This window comes from Ambystoma mexicanum, chromosome 11 (genome assembly GCF_040938575.1).
Source record: "Ambystoma mexicanum isolate Mex_15411 chromosome 11, UKY_AmexF1_1, whole genome shotgun sequence".
NCBI classification, from domain to species: domain Eukaryota; kingdom Metazoa; phylum Chordata; class Amphibia; order Caudata; family Ambystomatidae; genus Ambystoma; species Ambystoma mexicanum.
This window is the reverse complement of record NC_090934.1, coordinates 770,037,203-770,060,211: the sequence shown is the minus strand read 5'-3', so window position 1 is coordinate 770,060,211 and position 23,009 is coordinate 770,037,203. Positions and strand designations below refer to the sequence as shown.

General features: G+C 44.4%; 1 protein-coding gene across 5 annotated transcripts in view; it reads right to left on the bottom strand.

Annotated features, from left to right (window-relative positions):
- The window catches only part of DENND5A (DENN domain containing 5A), a 2,487,481-nt gene that overhangs the window by 2,397,629 nt on the left and 66,843 nt on the right, over positions 1–23,009 (bottom strand). For 3 of the 5 annotated variants that reach the window (XM_069623676.1, XM_069623672.1, XM_069623673.1), the window contains exons 2-3: positions 14,537–14,608; positions 13,833–13,942 (exon numbers count right to left, since the gene is read on the bottom strand). In XM_069623676.1, the coding sequence (XP_069479777.1) occupies positions 13,833–13,942; positions 14,537–14,608 (182 nt within the window). The remainder of the gene's footprint in view (positions 1–13,832; positions 13,943–14,536; positions 14,609–23,009) is intronic. The other 2 variants (XM_069623674.1, XM_069623675.1) reach the window with 1 other exon arrangement.

The window sequence follows — 23,009 nt, the reverse complement described above, 5'->3', positions numbered from 1 at the left end:
TAGAGGAAGAAGTGGTACAGGAGGTCCGACAGGCAGAGGTGGAGGCGGAGGAGGCACCACCGGTACCTGCGTAGGATCTGCCAGAGCAGAATGCGGTACAGTAGGTCTAAGATGAATTTCCCTAAATAGATCCTTAAAGTACGCCTTCATGGGATCAGAATGCATCAGCGTCTGAAATTTCCCCAAAAATGCATCCTCGGACAAGGGTCTAGGTGCTGGAGAGGGCAGAGGCAGTTCATAAGGGGCATACCCCCATGAACACAATAAGGATGGTTGCCAGGATGGGCCTCCACCAATTGGGTCCACATAGATCAGGGGTGCGGATGCAGGAGGGACCAAGACTGTATAAGGCAGTGGTATACGAGCATGCCAATCCATCAGAGGCCGGAAAGGGTTCTTGTTATCCACATAGCGTGGACAAGGCTGATGTGCCCCAAAAGAAGGCCCCCTGGCACCAGCTGTAGTGAACGTTGGTGTGAGAGAGGTAGTGAAAATGGCCACCGTGGTCCGCTGAGGTTGTGCTGCCATTTTGTCAACACATGTGTCGAACTGCATCACAGGAGAAAGTGAGGCAATAGTCTCCTAAGGTGGGTCTGGGGCCATATTAACCTTGAAGCAAGGAACCTCGGCAGAGCAGGTACTGGCAGATCTAGGGTGTTTACTGGACACCTTAGGGACTGTCCCAGAATTAGCCTCCAGTGGAGGAACCTCGGCAGAGTCGGTACTGGAAGGCCTGTGGTGCGTGACCCCCTTCTTGACCCCTTCGACAGACCTGGTAACACCACGGCCGTGAACGTGGGAAGGATGAGGGATGTACCTCACCACAGGACCCTCGACGAGGGTCCCTCAATTCTGCCGGTATTCAATTTAGCCCCAAGAAGGGGAACCTCAGATTGAACCCCCGGTATGTTTAGCTCCTTCGAGAGGGGCCTCGAGCCGAGACAAAGTGCGGGGAGTTCCAGATGCAGAAACCTCAGGGTGAGTCCTGGTACCCAGAGCCACAGAAGAACTGGGCCCAACTTTAGCCCCCAAACAGGGAACCTCAGAAGAAGATCCGGTTTTGACAGGCCAGCTGCGGGGACCCTCGGAGGAAGCTCCAGTGCGCCTATTAGTTCCCTTGTGAGACACCTCAGGGATATCCCTGGTAGAAGAGCTACTTGAGCCCCTCGCAGTCCTGGAAGACCCCCGGAAGTAGTCCCCTGGCCGGGGTGCCCTAACAAGCCAAGAACTCACCGTACGTTTCTTTTTTCCGTCGATGAAGAGCTGCAAATGCAGTGGTGGAGCTCGTTGAAACACCTCCCACCTGACAAGACGATGCTGGAGTGCACGGACGGAAAGGGAGTCGAGATAAAAGCATGAGTCCCAACGGTGTTCCGGGCATAGACACTCCAAGCAAAGAGAGTGGGGATCCGCCCTAGTGAAACGACATTCGCAGAATGAACAGGACACGAATCCCAGATGCTGCGGTATAGACGGATGACCGTGGAACTGGAGCAGGAAGGCAGGACAAAGGGGATAAAAAGAAAAATTCCCGGTGATGCTAGTGCGTCCGATTCCGACGAGAAAAATACTGAAGAGCGATGCGCGGGGCGTAACTCAGGAGGGCACAGTTACGGCCACAGCGTAAACATTAAAGGACAAAAATGAAATTTTGTATGCTTTTTGACAAAGTGCTCCGGTCCCATCCCAAAGGACGTAATGTCCCACAAGTATGGAGGAAAGGGGACGGACCGTAGGAGTATTCATGTTTTTGATTTTTTTTTCTGTGGTATTTAAGCAAAAATAACAATGAAATAAAAACATTGGGCCTCATTAGAAGTTTGGCGGTAGCCTTGCCGGTAAAAGCTGCAGGCTGCTGCCAAACTTGCAAATTTTTCCGGCGCCCCTGAATGGGCAATTACCGGGTCATTACGGCCCTGCCGGACCCGGTAATTGCTCATTTGCGGGCGCCAGAATAAAATGCTCCCCATTCCAATTTGAGACCGATAGGGCTCAATGGGAATGGGGAGGCCAGATACACCGGCACCATTCTGAATGGTGCCGGTGCATCGTACATGCTTTGCTCGTGGGTGCCGTTCCGCCCGCCAGGTCAGATCTGGCGGGCGGGAAGGCACCCGCGAGCAGAACTCGTAGTTTGCCGGTCCGGTAACAACCTTACCGGCAAGCTTACCAGTACCGTTGTTACCGGACCGGAAAACTAATGAGGCCCAGTGTATTTTTTCATGAACCTTTTCTCCTTTTTGTTGCATTTATTGCTTCAACTAGGCCAGTGGTTTGTAAGATGTATTTGTGACTTCTTGCAATAGTTGTGGTACCTTTGCAAGAGAGGAGGCTATGGCCCAACTCATGCTTCAATTAATTAAATTTAGTGTTGATTGTTAATAATTGTTGATGGGAACGCCCACCCACCTTTGTAAGTTTAGTTGCGAGGGAAGCAGGAAGCACTGTAAGTAGCATACATTCTCATTGAAACAAAGAGATGGAGAGTTCATGTTAGACATTACAATGAAAAAAAAGCAGATCAAAGCTTCTGGAAAGTTATTAATGCACTGGATGCCAAACAACTAGAGATACAGAAAAACTAGATAGAGGAAAGTGTATGAATGTGGCACTTTAGAATTTTGTAAGGGAAAATTCGAGACATCCCTGATTGCGCCCTTGAGGGTTTTAATGACATGTGGCAATTGGATATTGTGATGGAGGACAGAATGTTTAATTAAGAACACCAGCAACTCTACAGCTAGTAGACCAAATCAATTGTCAAACGTTTTTAAGTCACATCCTGAATTGTGGGCAGGGATAATGTTTGTTATATTCAGAAATATTGTTATGGTGCAAAGAACTCAGACGAAAGAATCCTTCATTATCCCTATATATAAGAAGAGGGATAGGTCCAATGTTTTAAACTATAGACCTGTCACGCTTCTTGCTGCAGATAGCAAGATTTTTGCGGCCGTTACCTTGGGGAAATTAGAAGAATAGGAAAAGAAAAGTGTATACGAAGCAAATTTCAAACATGTTTTCGGAGAAATATAGATACAGACTAACACCTTTCTGGTATCCTGTATTCAAAATATAGCTTAGGACAATGATGAAACTCCAATTTATGCCGCGCCCATCGATTTCACAAAGGCCTCCGACTTGGTAGACCGTAACCTTTTATGGTCTAATTTACGAAAATGGGGTCTGCCAATGGGGCTATATGATCTAGCTCCACACAGATTCACGTTTGTAAAAAAAAGAATAAATCTAAGTATGCTCGGTTTATCGATGGAGAACGGTTGGAAATATCATCCATATTATACTTCGGAGTGCCTGTGCTAGCCCACCCAAGCACAAAACTCTTAGGAGATTGGCTAAAAAAAGCCCTCCTTGCAGCACAAATGAGGTACTTCCTATTTGGCTGTCTAAGGAGGTGACCCAATATGAATCTTTAATTTGGAGGAAAGTGCTAATCTTTTAACCATAATGTACTCTGATAGAAGACATACAATACGATCTTGGCTTGTCCTCCCTACAAAGCATTATCCTGTGGTGACGCTTGTCACTGTATCAACATGTGTTATACTTGTTTAGGACATGAATAAAGAGCAATAGGGGGGTCTACATGTAAAAAATGTCATAGAATATTGTATGAGCAAAATGCAGGAGCAATGTAGATTGGTTGATCCAAGATCCTATACGTATAAAAGTGAGAATTTTGCAGAATGATTGGATAGTTACACAGTAATCAGTTGGGGATCGATTGGATTTGAGCGTGCTCTCTGCAAACAAAAAGTACGGGGTGGCAGAGATGTATGCCCAGAAAATCCCTGATTGAGACGGGTGTAACATGTTCATGACATTTCGCATGAATGTTATACATACAAATAAAATCATTTGTATCCAAAGGGGTCTACCCCCAAGTTTGCCTTACTGTAGATTCTGTAACAACCTCAGTATTACGGAAGATCTAAAACATCTGCTGTTGCACTGTTCAGGCTTGTCCTCGAAAATGTGTCCATAATATATCTGCTGTAGATGAAGAGATCCTTTGGGTACATATGTTGGGTGGCTGGTCTGCTTCAATGTCTATAGCTGTAGTCCAATTCTTAAAAATCTGTGGTCTATCCCAAGTCCCTGTTATGTCTAATGCTGCTTAGTGTTCTGTGTACATGAATAATATTACTTTTAAGATCAGAAAATCCATGGATGATTTTAAGAAATAAAATTTTAATAGAGAATTGTTTTGTAACCCTTTTATTGTATTGCGTATATTGTGGGTAATGTCTGAATCTTAATGGTCAATTTCTTCATGTATGAAATACATATTTTATATTTAAAGGTTTAATTTAAACCATAAACAATTAATCAAAAATTAATAAATACTGTTGCTATATCCTTTCTTCTAAGTATGTTGTTCATAATGTTGTTAGGAAGCCTAAGTAAGAGCGGTTAGCTAATTCTAGCCTTCTTGTTAACAGTGCTTCCAATCATGGACTACAATGGACTGGAAAGAAGAGCAGTGACGAAACAACTCATTTATTGAATGTTAAACAAACTGAGATGAAGAAGAGCACGAGAACGGACGTTACGATGGGGCTGTCTCCGCTAGTTAAACTGAACAGCAAATAAGGAAGAGGTTCTTCGTCATTTTCTGGCCCGTCCAGCAATGGCCTGTGTGGTTCCCGTATGTTGAGAGCTGTTGTACGTCCATAATGAGAACCCGGCACGCAAGGCACGTCTCCAGAGTTAAAGAGACAAGCAGTGGGGCGCCCTACGAGCGTCTTACGAGTTGGTTGGGAATTGGCACACTAAACATGGAGCGATGGAAAGGTGATGGCGCAAACTATAGTGGGTGGACCATCAGGTCTGACAACGGTGCAGAGACCGCCTAATGTAGCCTACAGTAGGCCCATGCAGGCTAATGTGCAGCATGCAAGAGATTGGGTCCGATAACAGTACCAAGACAGCCTACCGTAGCCTACAGCGTAGCCACGTAGGTGAATCTGCAGAGTGTGCAAGAGACTGGTGCTGGCATCACCTGTTATGGGTGGACCGAGGGGTCCAACAACTGCGCCAAGACTGCCAGCAGTAATTGACCGTGGCGAGAAGAGGACGCAGAAGTAGCATGCAAGAAGTTCAAGAAAAGACAGTGGACCTGCGACTCCTGGCAAAAACAATTAAGAGTTCCCCAGGAGTAGGTAACAGGAACAGGTATAAGTTCGGGAGGGGGCCGGGAAGATGCGAGACTGTAAACCATGAAGAAGCAGATGAAGTAGTGGATCACCTTGTAGCACAATTCCCAGGGCAGTTCCACAAGAGTGTGGTGTTGTTGAGTCGAGGGGGACTCAGGGAGCATCTTCGTTATCACAGTGGGGGCATGATAAAGAGTATAAAGAAAGTTGAATTTGTGGAAACCTCCTTCAAGGAATTACAAGTTTTGCTGAAAGCTACAAGGAACACTAGGGATCCACATTCTCCTAGCCCCACGAGGATCCTGTAAACTGTGTTCTTTGGTCTTTGCTACAAAAAAACCTGGCACTGTAATGGAACTTTCCCTTTGAGAAAACATGAGCATCTTTGGCACACTTTACATCCAAGAGAAGGGAGTCATTCTCCTGGGTCCCCATCAGAAACCAAACTTTATTATTGTTCATTGTAGTGACAGGGATAGCGTAGGAGCCTTTTGACTGGGACTGTGCCTTTTGATTTGGACTTTCGCAGACTCTGAGGAGTTTCTTCAGTTTATGTAGGGAAATCCCATTAAAGTTAAGGACAGATAAGTTTGTTTTCTTTTGAATAAAGGTGTATGGCAATCATCATGGCACCATTTGGTCAGACTCTTCATTTCTCGTCGCCACAGCAGGGATTGTGACAGTGTTTCCACTTCTTGCAACTGACATGGCGCTGCTGGGCCCTGGTCTTGATGCCTTGCTCCGGCCCCTACCCCTGCTTCTTCCATTGCTGGGCAGTGCAGGGGTGGAGCTGGTTGTGGTTGCATCGGTGGGCCTACCACGGTACGTAGATGGGCACGCATCCTCATCCCAAGTAGACTGTGAACCTGTTGGGTGGACAATGACATGCTCGAAGTCATCATGCATACTTGTACATGGGCTTGAAAGTCACTCATGCTACATGATAGACAGTCATCATATACATATGTGGCCTGATGGGCAAGGTTGATTGCAGGCTAATGTATATGGCTAAGACAAGGTGGGGGTAGTATCTGCTGATGGTGTACACTGCATGTGCTCATTGCCAGTTGGGCTGGCGATGTGGCTGGTACATGAAGTTGCACTGGGGGTTCACTTTGGCACTAGGCCTTTCCCAGCACACATGCATGCTGCTCATGGCTGGATGGACTTGCATGCAAATTCCTACTACAGTGCATGGGTATATTACCACTGCCACAACATTATCACGTATGCTGGCCCAGATGGCAGTCTTCCTCTGGCCAGATGTCTTCATATGCCTTGAACCATACATCTCTTCCGAAGGGGCCACAACCTCACCTGTGAGGACCTACAGTTCAGCCTCACAAACTATTTGCTTCTACAGCCTCATATCTGGCTCCTTCCCTTTGGGTCTCTCCTGTGACAATTGTGTTGCTTCTGGTTTCATATAGGAGCAGGAAATGGAGGATTCAGAGTGGATTTCATTTTTGAAGATGGCTGCCGCTGTGCTTCCCATTCCGGCGAGGACACGGTTCCCGCCGGCGGCAATTCCGCCAGTGGAATTAGTGCGGAATGTGGCAGCACCAACGGTAATTCCAATGACTGCCCGTAACTCATTTACGGCGGTAATTCCACCAGACGGAATTACTGTTATCGCAAAAGCTGTGTGCACACTCCCAACAACTTGTAGCACAGCTGTAATTCTGCCAGACACCACAGCAATAACGGTAATTCCACTTATTAGCGCTCAACTCGTAATGAGCCCCATGGTATTTGGATAGTGCACATCTGCCATTAGTCGACCACTAAACAATAAGGTGCCTGGAATGTGGGCTAACACGCAGCTTTAGGTTTTCATGCAGGCCAGGCCCTGGTTTACAAATGATGGCGCGTCTTGGTTTTCAGAGGTGATTTTGTGGGGTGGGGTTTATGGCCATGGGGAAAGAGTGAGGGGGGGTATCTGTAAGCTTGTAAGTTAGTAGTATGTTAGGCCATACTATTTAATAACAAAGAAATGTGTTCCTGTGTAAAAGTGCTACAACACAACCCATGTTCATACTGTCAACTGTACCATGACCTATGTTCCCTCCAAGTTGTGTGCAAGTGCACTTGCCCAGGTTCCCTCTGGGTGCCCTTCAGAAAAACATTAGCAGTCCACACAAATATCACATCGGGAATTCTCAATACACAAGTCACATCTGTTACCGTTGATTTGCTTTCTCTGGTAAATTATATTAAATGGTCTTGATCTCCTTTTCTAGCCCAGTTTACATTACCCCCCACTATGCAAGGGCGACAGGACAAACCTACTTAAAGAGCAGTACATAGATTGCTTCTGAGAGAAGAACTTGACGGAGGGCTACACAGCAGTTAGATGTTGGGATGCCTTCATAGCCTCTTTGCAAGGGGGAAGGGGGGGGAATGTATTGCACAGTGGGCCTTTAAATGGAGAGGGAGGCAGCAGCGTAGGAAACAGCTCCAGCATGGCCTTCAGCGACTGGAGCGAGCTCATAAGGGCACATGCGATTACTCACTGCTGAGTAGAATGAAGACCTGTAAGAGGGAACTCAGTCATGTGGCGAGCTCAGAAGTTCTTTGCTAAATGTACCCAGTCTTTCCTTGAAAACAGCAATCGCCCCCTGCGATCTATGGCGGTCCTTTTGAAGGGTCGCCAAAGAGCACAACTCATTGACGCGATTAAATCCAAGTCTGGCAAGCTTCTTACCAAGCGATCAATGAGCGCTTTGTGGTGTCCTACCAAGAGTTGTATGCAGAGCTGGCGCCGTCGGATATTGGTGCAGATCTGGCCTTTCTTGAGAGCCTTGGTCTACCGGTTATATCTAGGGAGAACTTGGAGCTGTTAAATGCCTCTGAGGAAGGGGATGTGGCTGCTGCAGTGGTGGGTCTGGCGAGTATCAAGGCTACGGCCCGGATGACCTCCCAATCGACCTATATAAAGCCTTGGTAGATAAGATGGCCCCAAGTATGACTGCAGTGTTTAATGAAGCCAGTATTGCGAGCTCCCTGCCGGAGTCACTCTTAGGGGCCAATATCATTGTCTTCCCCAAGATGAGTAAAGATCCCATTGAGTGTAGTGCCTATAGGCTAATATCCTTTATCAAGACAGACGCTAACATGTTGGACAAATGCCTAGCACCCCTCCTGGATCGTGTTGTTCCAAAGCTGGTCCATCCGGACCAGACCGGCTTTAATTGCGGTCATCTTTCATGCGATATGAGACGCCTATAAAATGTGGTGGTGGTGGTAGTAGTGGCAGAGGCGGAGCAGGAGGACATCGTACTATCCCTAGATGCCAAAAAGGCATTGGACAAGGTCAAATGGAACTACATGTTGACAGTTTTGTGGACTTTCGGCATTGAGGGATATTTCTTAGATATGGTGGGGCTCCTGTATTATCACCCACAGGCTTCCGTTGTCACTAACTGGTTCAACTCAGTTCCCTTTCAACTGTATACGGTATGAGGCAGGGCTGCTCCCTGACGCCGCTCCTCTATGCCTTGACAATAGAACCTCTGGCAGTCAGGATTGGGCAACTCACTCTATTGAAGGGTATCACAAGAGCCGGAATCAAGCATCCATATCCCTTTAGGCGGACGATGTCCTGCTATATGTGGATGAATGACAAGCTAATCTACACTGTATCCAGGCCATTCTGAATGCTTTTGGCCCAATTGCCGGCTATAAAGTTAACTATGATAAATCAGAGCTCCTGCCGCTACGGACCCGGGGGGATGGCCCTGTTTAGGCTGCAGTTGGTAGCTATCAAATATCTGGGGATATATGTGGGTGCCTCAGTGGAAACACTAGTTTGGGACACTTACTCTGGGCTGATCACAAACATTCAGACCGACCTTTGTAGATGGAATGTGTTACTTCTCTCACTACAGGGCAGGGTCAATGTGATGAACATGAAGATGAACACCCTTCCTAAATTGGTCTACTTGGCACAGACAATACCCTCCCCCCATGCCTACGAGCATGAGGAGGGATCTTGAAGGACACATAGGGAGATTCCTGTGGTGACATAAGAGGGCCAGGTTGAGACTGGTATGGCTATATGCCGCCCAGCAAGATGGAGGCCTGGCCTTCCCATCGTCGTAGTCCTACTTCCTGGTGGCACAGGCGTGTTGGATCAAGCGGTGGCTGGGGCTGCCCGATTCAACCAGCCAATATAAAATGGAATTGGCGCTGCTACTGCCCCTCTCCTCTCAGGAGGCTGTGGCCCTTCCGTTGGCCCGCCTACCGGAGCATTTTGCACAGCATCCCATTGTGCGGGTGTCGCTGCAAAGTTGGGTGCAACTGCTGAGGAAGGTAGGGGTAGACAATACATTGGTGCCGCCTTGTCTTAGTCTTGGCACATTGCTTCTAACAAGCCCGGAGAGCAAAGAGAGATGGAATAGGTGTGAAGCTTGACACCAAGTGCGCATAATGGATCCATTTGAGGAGGCAACCCCACTGCCCTTTGCTGAAGTCAGGGCGAGACTGGAGCTGGAGCAAACCGAGTGGTTGGAACACAGAGCTATTGTCTCGATGATCCAATCCCAGATGGCAACAGCTGGATTCTCGTGCAGATCCTGAAAATTGGAGCTTGAGGCCGATAAGCTAGAATTCCCTAAAGTAAAGGCCTTCTACCTGCTTAGTATCCCAAATAATGTGGGGAGTAATACAATCCTGGCTGAGCAATGGGCCACTGAACTGGAAGTCCAGCCGGACTGTGGTGACATATATACTTTCTTCTCCCGGGCTACAGAGGTCTCGTACAGTAAGGGGAATAGAGAAATCCAGTATAAGATTGCTCAAAGGTACTATTATACAGCAGCAAATCTGGCGCTGATAACATTATTAACATTGGCTGATTGCTGGAGGGGCTGTGGGCAGCGAGGGACGCTCGGTCATTTGTTCTGGACTTGCAGTGATTCAGAGATTCGAGCTCAGTGCGAGACGCAGTGGGTGGAATCCCAGGTTTGGTCTCAAGGCTAGAGCCAGGAATGTTTGGGGCTGAGGTGGAGGACTGGCATGACCACAATGTTATTCGGCTCCTGCACAAAAGGCAAGCCCTGGTGGCCAGTGTGAAATGGAGAGATTACAGTGACTATTGGAGCTATATGAACAATACATTTGACTTATGTGGACATGTTCAGGCCAATGCCCCAGGGAGACACTGTGGGGGTTAAATGAGGCTGGCGGGGAGGAAGGGGTGGGCGAGGAACTCAGGACTCTACGGAGGGGGTGTTGGTATTGTTAATGCTTTTATTGTTTCCCTCATCTGAATGTTTGGTATTTGCTCACATACCTTTAGGAGTGCGATTTGTGCAGTGCATTATGTACGTGTGATCCTCCTTTAATTTTTTCCTTTATACCTCTCACATGTAAATCTCCTGACCTGGATTATGTTCCCGCAATATGGCATTCCTTGGTGTTGTATTGTTTCTCTTTTTCTTTTGGTTGTATGGCTCATTGTTCTCTTAATAAAAATGTTTAAATTAAAAAAAAGTAATGTACAATGCTTGTCAGGTAATCTGCATACTTAAGGTTTTTAGAGTTCCATCAGGCATAGATGTTAATGAGTGCCAAGCACAACTCAGCTGTGACCTGTAAATCAGCAGTTTCACTGAGCAGTCGTATAACTTTAACCCACAAAAATAACAATCTTGTTTGTTATGCATAATTATTGTGTGCATGCCAAGTCATGATATTTTCTGGCTCTATACTGCCCCATAACATCATGGTGAGGTCTAAAAAATATTTTGCATGCAAAGTATTGTAGCATTAAAATATCCCAAGTAATGTTTTGTTGCAAAATCCACAAAGGAATGGACCCCATCTCAATTTTAACTGAGCCCAGTCGACAAGTATTGGAGGCAAGCACTGAAGGGGTGAAAGATGTGGGGTAAGGGAGGCTGAAGGATCACATTCCTCGGGGTTGAAGGTTAATGAGCCACTTTAAAAATCCAATTCAGAGCTTTGGAAGCACAGTACAGTGAAGGAAATGTGCGGTTTGCTTGCATTAAAGCACAAAGACCGCTAGTAACAGAGTAGGAAACTACCTTCTGTTACTTTTCTGATGCACAGCTGAGGGTTGTCAATATAATCACGTATTCTGTGTTTGGAACCTCCAATATCCTCTCCATCGAAACTGTTAGCAGTTAATTGCGGAAGAAGGACCCCCAAGTTACAGAAGAAGGCGCTACATCGATTATACCTATGGGCAGTGCTACCATTACAGCAAACCTATGCGATCAATTTTTTTTAATGGGGAACCCTGTGGGAACTAAGTGCGGCTTTTACCCGATTCATTTTGTTTATGGCTAACACGAGGAAACATGGGCAAAACAACTGTATGCTAGATTCTGTCCCTATTCATTTCACTTCCTATGACAGTGTAAATGCCATGGATCCTGTTAAGAATTTCAAGTGGGAGTTTTTTTAATCCAGTGTGAATACTTTGTAGGTGAGTGTCAATATATTGTAATTCTAGAACATGCATCCTTTTGAAATCCATACTTCATTCCACCTAATTCATGCCAATTAAAAATATACATTTTTCCCTTAAAGACTTCAGATCAGGCAGTAATAGTATTAGACCTCTTTCTTGTACCACTGCTCTGCTGGTACCACTGATACACAAATATCTGTGGATCTTTTGGGGTAAAAGCAGGGGGTAGGGCTTTGATGCGTCTTATTTTCCATGTTATTTTTGGGTGTATTTTTACTCCCTTTTTATTGGGAGTATTTGATTGCTTTTACATAGTGAAAGGGCTGGTCTTTCGTTTATCTGTAGGGCTGGCTTTGATTAAGTGTTGTTACATCCGTTTTCAGAGCACAGGAATTCCAATTACAATACTCTGTGGAGTAGCAGTTCTGAAGCAATTATTCTCCTCACACACAAATGAGAGGCATCTTTTATTTGACCCTAAATTACTGAATTCTAATGGCACGGGTCCTCTTATTGGCATGATTTCTGGCACACTAATTTTGTTTGCCATTATTCTGTCTGGCCAAACGTATCGGGTAAAATGCAGAGAATTTCTGCATTTGACCCATTTTGGTTTCAGCAAATACTAAAACTAAAATGAGCTGCTAAAAAGGAAAGTAAAGTTTGGAACCTCATTGTTACCCCACAGCTCGTTACATGCCATAAAACTTAGTTGGAAGACTACAACTGATCAAGTCCTCCTACCAGATATTTCCATACACAGTAAAAAGTTAGAAACCGTTATGAGATGTGGAGCATCTATTATATGATGACAACCTACAGTTAATTACAAACGTGATGCTTTAACAGGAAAATTGGAGCTCATAGTGATACAAACATAAATCATTATTCTACTATACAAACCACCACACTCTACAAACCAAGCTTAGGACAAATTTCGATATTGATCGACCACTTTTGGCAGGAATAATGAAAGAGATGAATTCTTGTATATTTCACTTAGTGGCCAGACAGCCCCCTGCAGCTAGTCGAGCTGACTAACCTATAAGCCTCATCTTTGTCACACATACTGAAATCTCTCAACGTATAATACAACAGACAGCTTTCAGATGCATTGGCAAAACCCTTTTTTCTGATCATGTAAGGGACAGCGCTTGAATGTTATCAGACACAGTCAGACACCTTCCTTTGTGACTGCGACGTCCCAGTCCTGAGTGTTTCTAGAGGCAGACAGTAGTGTTTCCGATTGCTGCGGACAGATGAAGGCATCCAGTCAGTTAAGAGGGAGTTGGAGAATTGTATTGGGGTGGTGGGTATGACAGGGAGAATTGTTTCCGCGAGCCATGGGCACATTGAAGGAGAGGTGAGTGGAGGAGGAGATTGGAGCGGGTAGGCTGTACCAGGTGAGCGGGCATGAGGGGGAACCCCCATAAGAGATAGAGAAAAGTTGAGTGGCAGGCACAGGAAAGGAGGAGGCCAGAAACTGATGGGGAAATACTGGCTCAATGTGAAAAAGATGTGCTGGGGTGAATAAATGGGTGAGGGTGTTATGGAGGGATTCTCCCCATTATCAAGATAATGGCAGAAGAGGGTAGCGTAATACATGGGGGCAGAAAAGGGAATGAATGAGAATAAAGGAGATTGCTCGAAGGAACTATTAGTGAGAAAAAAAGCAGTGATTGTTAAGGGTAGCAGGTAGGAAAAGAGGAGGTTGCATTTGGAGTGATGACAAAACAGTAAGCACGACAAACAGAGTCGAGGGAACCACCTTACAGAATTGTAAACAGACATGCATTCATTTGGTTCCATGTTAAAATCAAGACCAATAAAATAACTGAAAATGTGCATGAAATACACTGTGATCAAAGCAATATTGGCCTTCTATTCATGTACTTCAAAATGAGTGTACAATTATCTACTTGCGAAAACTGCCCCTATTGACTGAGTAAACGTCTCTCTCCCCCCCAGGATGCTCCACAACAGCCACCCATCATAAAATGTGATATAGTGAAATCTGACAACTCGATATTTTGATTTGTCCGATTGATTTAATTTGCACATAGGTTCATTGAACAGATCAAACAAGTACAGTTTGATCTTAAAAATACCCTGAATCTAAACATCAATCTTGATATGCTGCACCACATGTGGTGGGACAAAAAAACTCATCTCGATAGTACTATATCTAACGTGAAAAGTGTACTAAATATGATACAAACCATGCCCACTGCATCTTGGTCGTAAGGATTCCATTCTACATTTTCAGGGTAATGTGCAAGAACTCTGGACTTAAATGTGCGTCTAAGAGGCGTCTGTTCAAAATTTTCCCCTAAAAGCAAAAAAACAACAATTTTAAAAAATCAACCTTGAATTATTTGAGTCAAGAGGTCAGTGCAGTCAGTAGGTCAAGAGGCAGAAAAACTATAACATTACACTTGCATCAGAGAGAGCAACAAATGCAGCAGCTATCCTCAAAATAAAGAAAACAATAAGATTAGTTATAGTGTATACATTAATGATTTGTGCCTTTCTTTAACGTGTAAAGAATTAGGGGAATTTAAATTCATCCTCAAGTACAGAAGGTTGAAAGAAGCACTGGAACTCATGATTTAAAATATGTGGTTGAAAATGTGTGTCTCAAAGAAAAGCACAAATAGACAAATAACATGCATAAGGATTTCAAATCCAGGACAAAACAGACATATATAAGTCAACTTTTTAAAAAACAATGAAAGCTTTTGTCATGTTCCCAATGAAAGCGCTTCACCAATAGTCACATCCACCACCTCCTACAGAAGCCAGATTTTGAAAGAGACAGACTGTAAAGAGTTAGAAGTTACAAGTGAAAGGCCACAAAAGAACCCAAGAAGATGGCGTCAGAAGAAACAGGAAAGTTATTTTCCTACAGTCAAGGTTATTTTACCTTCAGCTGCACTTGATATAAAACGGCCGACACCCTCTCGCGCTTTAGAAGCCTGTATGTACTCGCATAATGCTAAATAACAAATGAAATAACAATACATTACAAAGTAATAAACCTGCAAAGTCAATAGAAGATTGCAGTTGCCAAATTAAACAAGGTTATTCTGTTCCCGATACACTATTTTAAGCAGGTCCACAGTGTTCGGAAACTTAGGACAGTTCATAAACGTACAAAGAAAGAAAATCGCTTACCTGGTTAATGCCTTTTGTAATGAATATGATCTCCCTATCTCTCCCACCCTACACACAGATTACTCCTCTTTTGAAATAGCTGCAACCAGGTGCAATCTGGATCCAGAAACTATACACACCCTATCCATGCCTTCAAAGATATTGATTTGTTATGTATATAGCACTTAGGCCTAAGCACTTAACACAGAACACATTTACATACATAAATCATCACAACCGAAGTTGGTACTCATTTAGGACGAAATACTAAATTGGGCTTGCCGGGATTCGAACCTGCAAATCACACATAGATCACAGCAGTGAGCACTCAACCAGTTGAGCTATCTTACTGGCATTAGATGGAGCTTATATGAGGACAAATTTATATTGCCAGTGTGAAGCTGAAAATATCATGGTCACCCTGTACCATTTCAACAGTAGCAGGGTCACAGGGATCAGAGGAACTGGCCATCCCTCAGAGACCCTCCAAGTGTAATCTTCTTTAAATAAAAACAGGGGATACTTGTATTTCAGAATGGAGGCAAACAGTTCTACTTGAGAATGAGCGGAAGTTGCAAATATGCTCCCTGTCACTTCCTGGTAAAAATCTCACTCATGGGAATTCAGCTAAGTACTCCATGGAGTATCCACTATTATGCCCTCCTTCCCAGCAAGATGGGCCACACAAAAATAAACACACAACATATCCTACCTGTATAGAGGGAAGAGAGCTCGATGCTACAGTGGTGAGAGCAGCAGATCACTGGAAACAAGATTAAGATTGTGTAACCTTTTTTATTTTACATTGAAATAAGGGCTAAAGGATCAGGGTGTAGACATCTTTGAATGGAAGAACCACACACTACTTCTGCAGCTAACCGTTCTGTAGTCAGAGGTATACTGACTGTGAATATGAATATATATATACATATGATTTATATTTATGTGGAAAGTTTATGTATAAACTGTTACACATTAATGAAATTATTATTATTACTTTTCTGTAGGTGTACTTTCCAGTGTCAGGTGGTTGCTCTCTGCTGTATACTCTGTAGGATTTGGGTCCTCAGTTATTTCCTTTCTCCATTTCTGTTCAATTTTGTCTTGACTCATCAGGGTCAATGCCTGCTGGAGCCTGTGCTTTCCCACTGCAATGTAAGAGCACACTTATCTGCAGGAACATTATGGTCCTTAAGTCTTTCTGGGTCCATAGAACCTCCTGGACGGACCGACATGCTTGACTCTGCGTACTAATGTGTTTACCTGCTGATGCCTGACCTACTCTCTGAGTCTGATAGCTTTAGAAGGGTTCCAGGTCAGCACAGAGGGTGGTCTCTAGATAATCCTAGTTTTGTTCCTTGGGCTTAAACACTTATTCTTTCAAGACCTATTTTTTATTGGGTACAGCCACTCTGGTGTCCGGAGGTTTTTCACCATTTGATTTATGTGGTAGGCCGTAGTTACTCCCTTGCTTCTTCCTGGCGCTGACTTCCAGTGGCACCGAGATTACTTGTCTTCCACTAGTCATTGTATGACCATCAATGCTCACCCCTACTTTCCCTGTGCACTGTTGGTCTATTTCTACTCCCAGTTTTCTCTGTGGGTGCATATTTCTTTTCAACTTTTTTCTCTCTCGCTCTGAATTCTCCCCTCTAGTTTCACCTGGTTTTGCACTCTTTTCTCTAGTCAGATGTTTCTCTCCTTCGAGTTTTATGTCCACCAGGCTCTTTATTTGCCTTACCATTGTGTGAGGCAATTCTCTGGGTTTCACATTTTAGTACTTATTTTTCCTTCTCCCAGGTATATTGGTTTTCTCTTCCTTCTTCAGCGTGTTATTTTCTTCTCAGTCATGTGATTCCTCTACAAATTCTCGTTACTTTTTGCCTTCTGTTAAATATGTTCTACTATTGCTCCATTATTAGTCTCTCCTTTCCTCTATGGCCTATACCTTCTGTGAGTCCTGCCTGCTATACTTTCTCAATCCATGTCCATTTCCCTCTGTCTCTCCTTGCATTCTCTTCTCTTTCTCACCATCTCAGTTTCTCCTTTATCCTTGACTCCATTTTACGGCTCTCTCTGTATCTTTCTTCTTCTGCCTGTTTGTTCAGCTCCTCCCTGCTTTCAGTTTGGCTGTCTCTCCCCTTAATATTTTTGCCTTCATTAATCTTCCTCATCTTTCTTTCACTGCTTTACTTTCTCACCACCCTTTCATCTCATCTCTTCTCATGTTCTCTGCACTAATTCCCTTCTACTTCACATCTTCATATCTTCACATCTTCCTTTCCAAACTTTACCCACCCTCTACCTGACTTAGACATTTCTACCCTTCCTCTTTCTTAGATTCCCATGAGGCTCCATGGGCCGAGATTTTAAATTCCAGGGTGTCAACCCTGGGGTCAGGCAGCCCCATCACGAAAGCAGGATAATTTGTGTTGGTGCCATTTAGCCGATGGGGACCTGTACAAAGGGGGTGCGGTGACGATGAACCCCTGCTCAGTTGATCTTTCCTGTACATAAGCATCACTCCCACAGCCAGCTTTGCAGATCACAGTGTCACAGCTGCAACATAACCTAAGGCTGACATGTGATCTGTGGACAGCCGCAAGTTAAGACACTCCTACGGAACTCAAGGGATTTTCCCATGGTGGCGCCCCTTACTCCATTTGTGAAGGGTTTCTACTGTCTGAAGCAGGAGGTTGGAGTAATGAGGTCCAGGGAAGAGTTCACTACGTTTTTTCCTGTTCCCATGTTGCTCCGAGAGTGAGAATGCCTCCCCTATCTCCATTCTCTCTGGCCTCAAAGTTGTGACATCACACCACACAGCCACTCACATTGAGGCAATGCATTGTGGTGCTATTGTTCGTCAGAACCCGCAGGAAGTTAAATAGAATATTGATTTGATTGTTTTATTTATTTATACCGCACACCATTGATCCTGAGGCATGAGAGCGCCGACAAACAAGCTAATACAAAAGTCAGGCCCAGAAGCTGAGCACAAATGCAAAAATAAGAAACGAATTAGACAACATCATGAAACCAATGAGGACAACAGCAGTTAAGTAAGGCAGAAAACTACAAGGCAAAAAAATGAAAAGCACCAAAGCAAGAAAATAAGAAAGAAAACTGTCAAAGAAACCAAGACATACAAAAAAATAGGCAGATCAGTTCAGAACAATTCTAAGATTGGTGTTCACGAAAATGTGATGCGAATTTGAGATTCTGTTCAGGTACAACGGTAGGCTACTGATCCTGCATCCCACAATAATACAATCTGTGTTGTTATTGAGACACCAACTGTCAATCTATGTTCTGCGGAGGACCCTCAGATCTTGAGGTTTAACAGAATTAGGACCCAATCTAAGGTTAAGCCAAGCCAAGATTTTGTTCTTCGGAGCCTCCCTTGACTCAAAGTGGCTCGGGTTATCCACGTTGTTGTTGATAACGTTTCTTGGGTCCAAAACGAAACTCCATAATGTTTGCCATTTTAGATTTCTTTTGTCGGATGTCTTTAGGAACTAAACGAGCCGTTAGAGTGGCTGGATTAATATACGGCAAGGTAACCTCCTGTGGTTGTTCACCCACCAGACAAGGAACGGGAGTAGCAGCAATCGCCTGCAAGGATAAGTCTGAAGGGAGGAATTCTATGAGGTCTGTTTGGCAACCCTGATAAAGGCCGTTTTGGACGAAAGGAGTTTGGGAGGACTTTTCCCTACCTTTGATGTCTGTTTGATTAGACTTCTGTGGGTTTGGCAAAGGTGGAATAAGTGTGTTCAGACCAACAGAAGATAGACAGCCAGCATTGACCTGACAAGATTGATGTGGAAATCTCTTTTGTGCTCGAAGGACCGATAGATGATGAAATATCCTAGCATATCTACAATCAACGTAATGATGTCCCTGCACTACCATATTACTCGTCAACGTTTCTTTCACGCCTATACGGCCAACTTGACATTGCTAACATGTTGACATTCCATGTGCCTAATGTATTGACGCCAAGACATCACTTTAGGGGAAGACATTTATTAATTGTCTGAATTGCTAACCTGGAAGTCAATTATGACCATGGCAAAATAATGCCATAAAACACAAACATGAAACTAAGCACAAATATGCTCATAGAAATGGACATTGATAGACAAAATTAAATTAACAAGTACATAGAGCTTTGCCCTATGCATACAATTCTTTATTAGCTGTAATACTTTACACATATAATAAAATTCAGATTGAATTCCACATTATCTCTACATTACAAACCAACTGACATTAAATACATATATTAGACACATTTGTTAGGGGGGGCGCTGTTGAGCAGCCAAGAAATGGCCACCTGATAGAGAAGCTCTGGCCCCAGCAAACATCCTCAAGCCGGAAACCCTCAACTGTACCTGCTACATGAACTCCCCATATCGGGAAGGGAAGAGTGAGGGCTTGGGAATTTATAGACCAAGTTTGAGGTCTCAGGACCGCCTCTGCTTCGCGCTGCAGCCGTTTGAAGATCCTGTGCTGCGGTACAACAACAACAGCCGTAGGACTTCCATAAGGAGTGGGAGACATTTATGGCATGGATTGTGTGGCACAATGAGATCCTCTACAACTGGTATACTCAGTAACACAAGACAGGAATTGGGGGATTTGGAGCAGTCACTAAAGAAACTCGAAAATGAATACAGAATGACAGGCGATGGAGCACTCCTGGGATTAATCAAGGGTAATCTATTGAAGTTACAAGAACTGGATGACCATGTGGAACGCTTCATGGTGAAACAGACTCAGGCTCGTACATATGGGGAAGAGGATAGGCCTAGTCACCTCCTAGCGGGAATAATCAGAGGAGAGAGGGGCATGCAATATATTACAGGCATCATTGGCCCGGATAGACAGTACACAACTAAAACAGATGAGATAAACGCAGTGTTTCTAAACTACGATCAGACTATACACACAAATTCAGACACTAGAACTTGGGAGGAAGTGGGCAGTTATGTGAATGAGATTGCGCTACCCAGACTAGAGGAAGAAAAACGAGAAAAGGTGGGTGGCCCAATCACACTCACTAGATGAGGTGACAGAGGCCAACTCCTCGCTTGCCTCCGGAAAGGCCCCAGGCCCGGATGGACTGGGAATAGCTCCCTCCATCACTATACTATCACGATTCTTTCTTGCTTTATTCGATTCCCATTGCCCAAGGCTTCCTGCCTTTGTCCAAATGTACTGCCTGCCCCCAAAGATGGCCGCCGACCAACCCAGAGAGTAAGCGAGGCAGAACAATGGCTGCTAGGCAACGCTAGCATTATTTACCCACAACTCCTCCGCCAGCCCTCACATGAGAAGGCCCGGAATGAAAAGGCCCTGTTCTGCGCCTGTTCCGAGCCGTTAGAGCCTTGGGCCATGAACACTGCCCCCCCCGAACTGAGAACTCACCTGGGCACTCCACACCATCTGAACAGACTGCCTGGGTAAGGCTTATTCTCCTACTTCTTCTCCTACCCCTCACGCACCTAATTGCGCCACTGGCCATGCACCTACTGAGGTGTCTCATGTTACCCAGATTACCCAGATGCATTGTACTGCCTAACATAGCTGCTGCCGTGTGAGTAAACCTGCATCTAGACATTATTACAATATTAGCACACGTGTCTTTAGTCAAAAACTACTAGTCAACCTATGCTGTCCAGAGACACTGCATCGCCTTTTAGTATATGCATGTCGACTTTTGTGATAACTGTAGCTAAATATTGAGCCTACCACCATAACAGAGCTGTACGTGCCTAGCTACTGTTGCCTTATTGTGATCTGCTCCTAGCCATTGATTTTATCAACCACCTACCTTGTTTATTGCGGTGCTATATACTATACTGCCCTAACGTACTGCACTACATTTAGCCTATTGTGCCCCACTACACGAGACATGCATTTAGACTGCCACACGGCCTAACTCTTAGGTTTCGCATCTAGCTTAGTGTGCCCTATAAATTGAGAGCTGCATGACATGCTTTAACATTTGTGCTATTTGTATCTAGCCTACTTGTGCCTTATCCTTGGAGTCAGGCATTAAGCCTGCCATGCCTTAAAGCATTAACTAACATGTCCTACTACACCATCCCACGTTAGATGATGTGCCCTACTGTGCTAGCCTGCCAATACGCTATCGGATGCGCCCAAACTTTAGGCCACTGTACATTACTGCTTGATTGTTGCCTCTGAAACCTATTGTGCTTACCATTGAACTATGTCACCTTAGTCCTCTATGCATTACTGCCAGATTAGGAGAATTTGTGAAGTTTGCTACGCTAATATCTTTAACTGTGCTAGCCTTACCCACTGTGCCCAATAGTGACTGAAAATAGATTAGCCCACTGTGCACACTTGTATCTGCATTCTGCAAATTCACTGTGCCTCTCCTGAATTAGCCTGCCTTCAACCGACTGTGTCCACCTGGACTGTTCAAAACCTATTCTCATTATGTACATTTGATGCCCTAGACTCCTACCAGGTGCTCTCTCCAAGATAGCCTGGCGAACATCACTCATAGCCATCCATATCATCTTAGTTTCTCAGATCAACACCTTGATCACTAACAGCCAGACTACCATGATGACGTCCCTAACAGTACTCCTACTCAACCCGCCATATCAGCTATATCCTCACAAATGGTTAGTCCACAGCAAGAACCTTCTATCACACAGGCTCCATGTAGCATCACTGATAGAAACCTAAGATTGCTAGCACGCCTATCTAAATTGCACAAACTACCAGCTAAAAAAGTAGAGCAACTAAACTACCTAAAAAAAAAGAGTCTAACTCATAAGGTAACTTCAGAGCCTAATATAGGCTTGGCCAAATATAAAAGACCTAAATCTAACTCTCCTAGGCTTGCTATTATAGACAAGCTTAGCTCCAATGTACCACTGGCACCAGAAAGCCAACTACCTAATGCAACCGAAATATCTGACATTATCCTTACAGATAACCTTGACTTCCTGGTCATTACAGAATCCTGGCTATATGAGGCCGCAGGCCCAGCCTTGTCTCTGGCAGTCCCTCATAATTACACTATCCTGAGAGCGGACAGACAGGTCTCTCGAGGAGTAGGAGGAATAGCAATTATTGCTAAAACCAACCTCTCCATGAGATTAGTTACCACACCTACTCTGAAATCCTGTGAATGCCTAACTGTCAAAATACCCATTGCCAACTCCCAAACGTTGAACATTCACCTGTTTATAGACCACCAGGTCCCATTGGATCCTTCCCTGATGACATCTCCATGGCCTTATCTAACAACTTACAAAATACCTCTCAAACCTTAGTGCTAGGCGATTTCAACTTAGGTTACAATGATACTAAGGGCATCCAATCCACTGCAATTGCTAATACCCTGAAAGAACTAGGCTTCACTCAGAAAGTTAACCTACCCACACATGACAAAGGACGAATTCTCGATTGGATCGCAGAGTACAATTGTAATGTCACTATCACGACCATTGCTCCTCAAATTTGGACTGACCATTATCTTCTGTCATTCACAAAGCTACCAAATCGGCCACAGCTCAAACTACCTCACGGGCCCCACCGACTCTCACAAGGGACAAAAACAACATGACAGCAGACAAACTACTTCCTTACATATTACCCAACCTTAACGCCCTACCCGATAACATGGACCCTAATTCTCTAGTCGAACAATATAACAAAGCTATGACTATCGCCCTTGATGATATTGCACCTCTCAAACTAAGGAAGAGTAAACCTAAAAAACATCTCAACACCTGGTTCACACCTCACCTAAAGAATCTAAGATTACTTAAAAGAAAATGTGAAGCTGCCTGGCGACTTTCACCCTCAGCAGAAAATAAAATCAATCTTACCAACATCTCATCCCAATACAAAAAAAAGACATCCTCCTAGCCAAAAAAAGAGACTTACAATAAAAGAATATCACAGTCTAAATCTAATACCAAAGAACTGTTCACAATTCTAAAAGAACTAGAAACACCTATCCTACCGCAAGAAGTTTGTACCAAAGACAAAATGTGGTGCTCCAGCATCCAGCACACACTTACTAATAAAGTCTCTAACTTACAAACCAGAATTGCCCACAAGAAAGCCTCACTAACACCTCCAACCACTCCTAACAAAGCATTGTTGTCACACCTCAAACAAGAAACACGCTTCAGCTTCACTAAAGTGTCTGCTATTGAGGTGGAGAAGGTTATACTTGGACTCAAACCATCCAA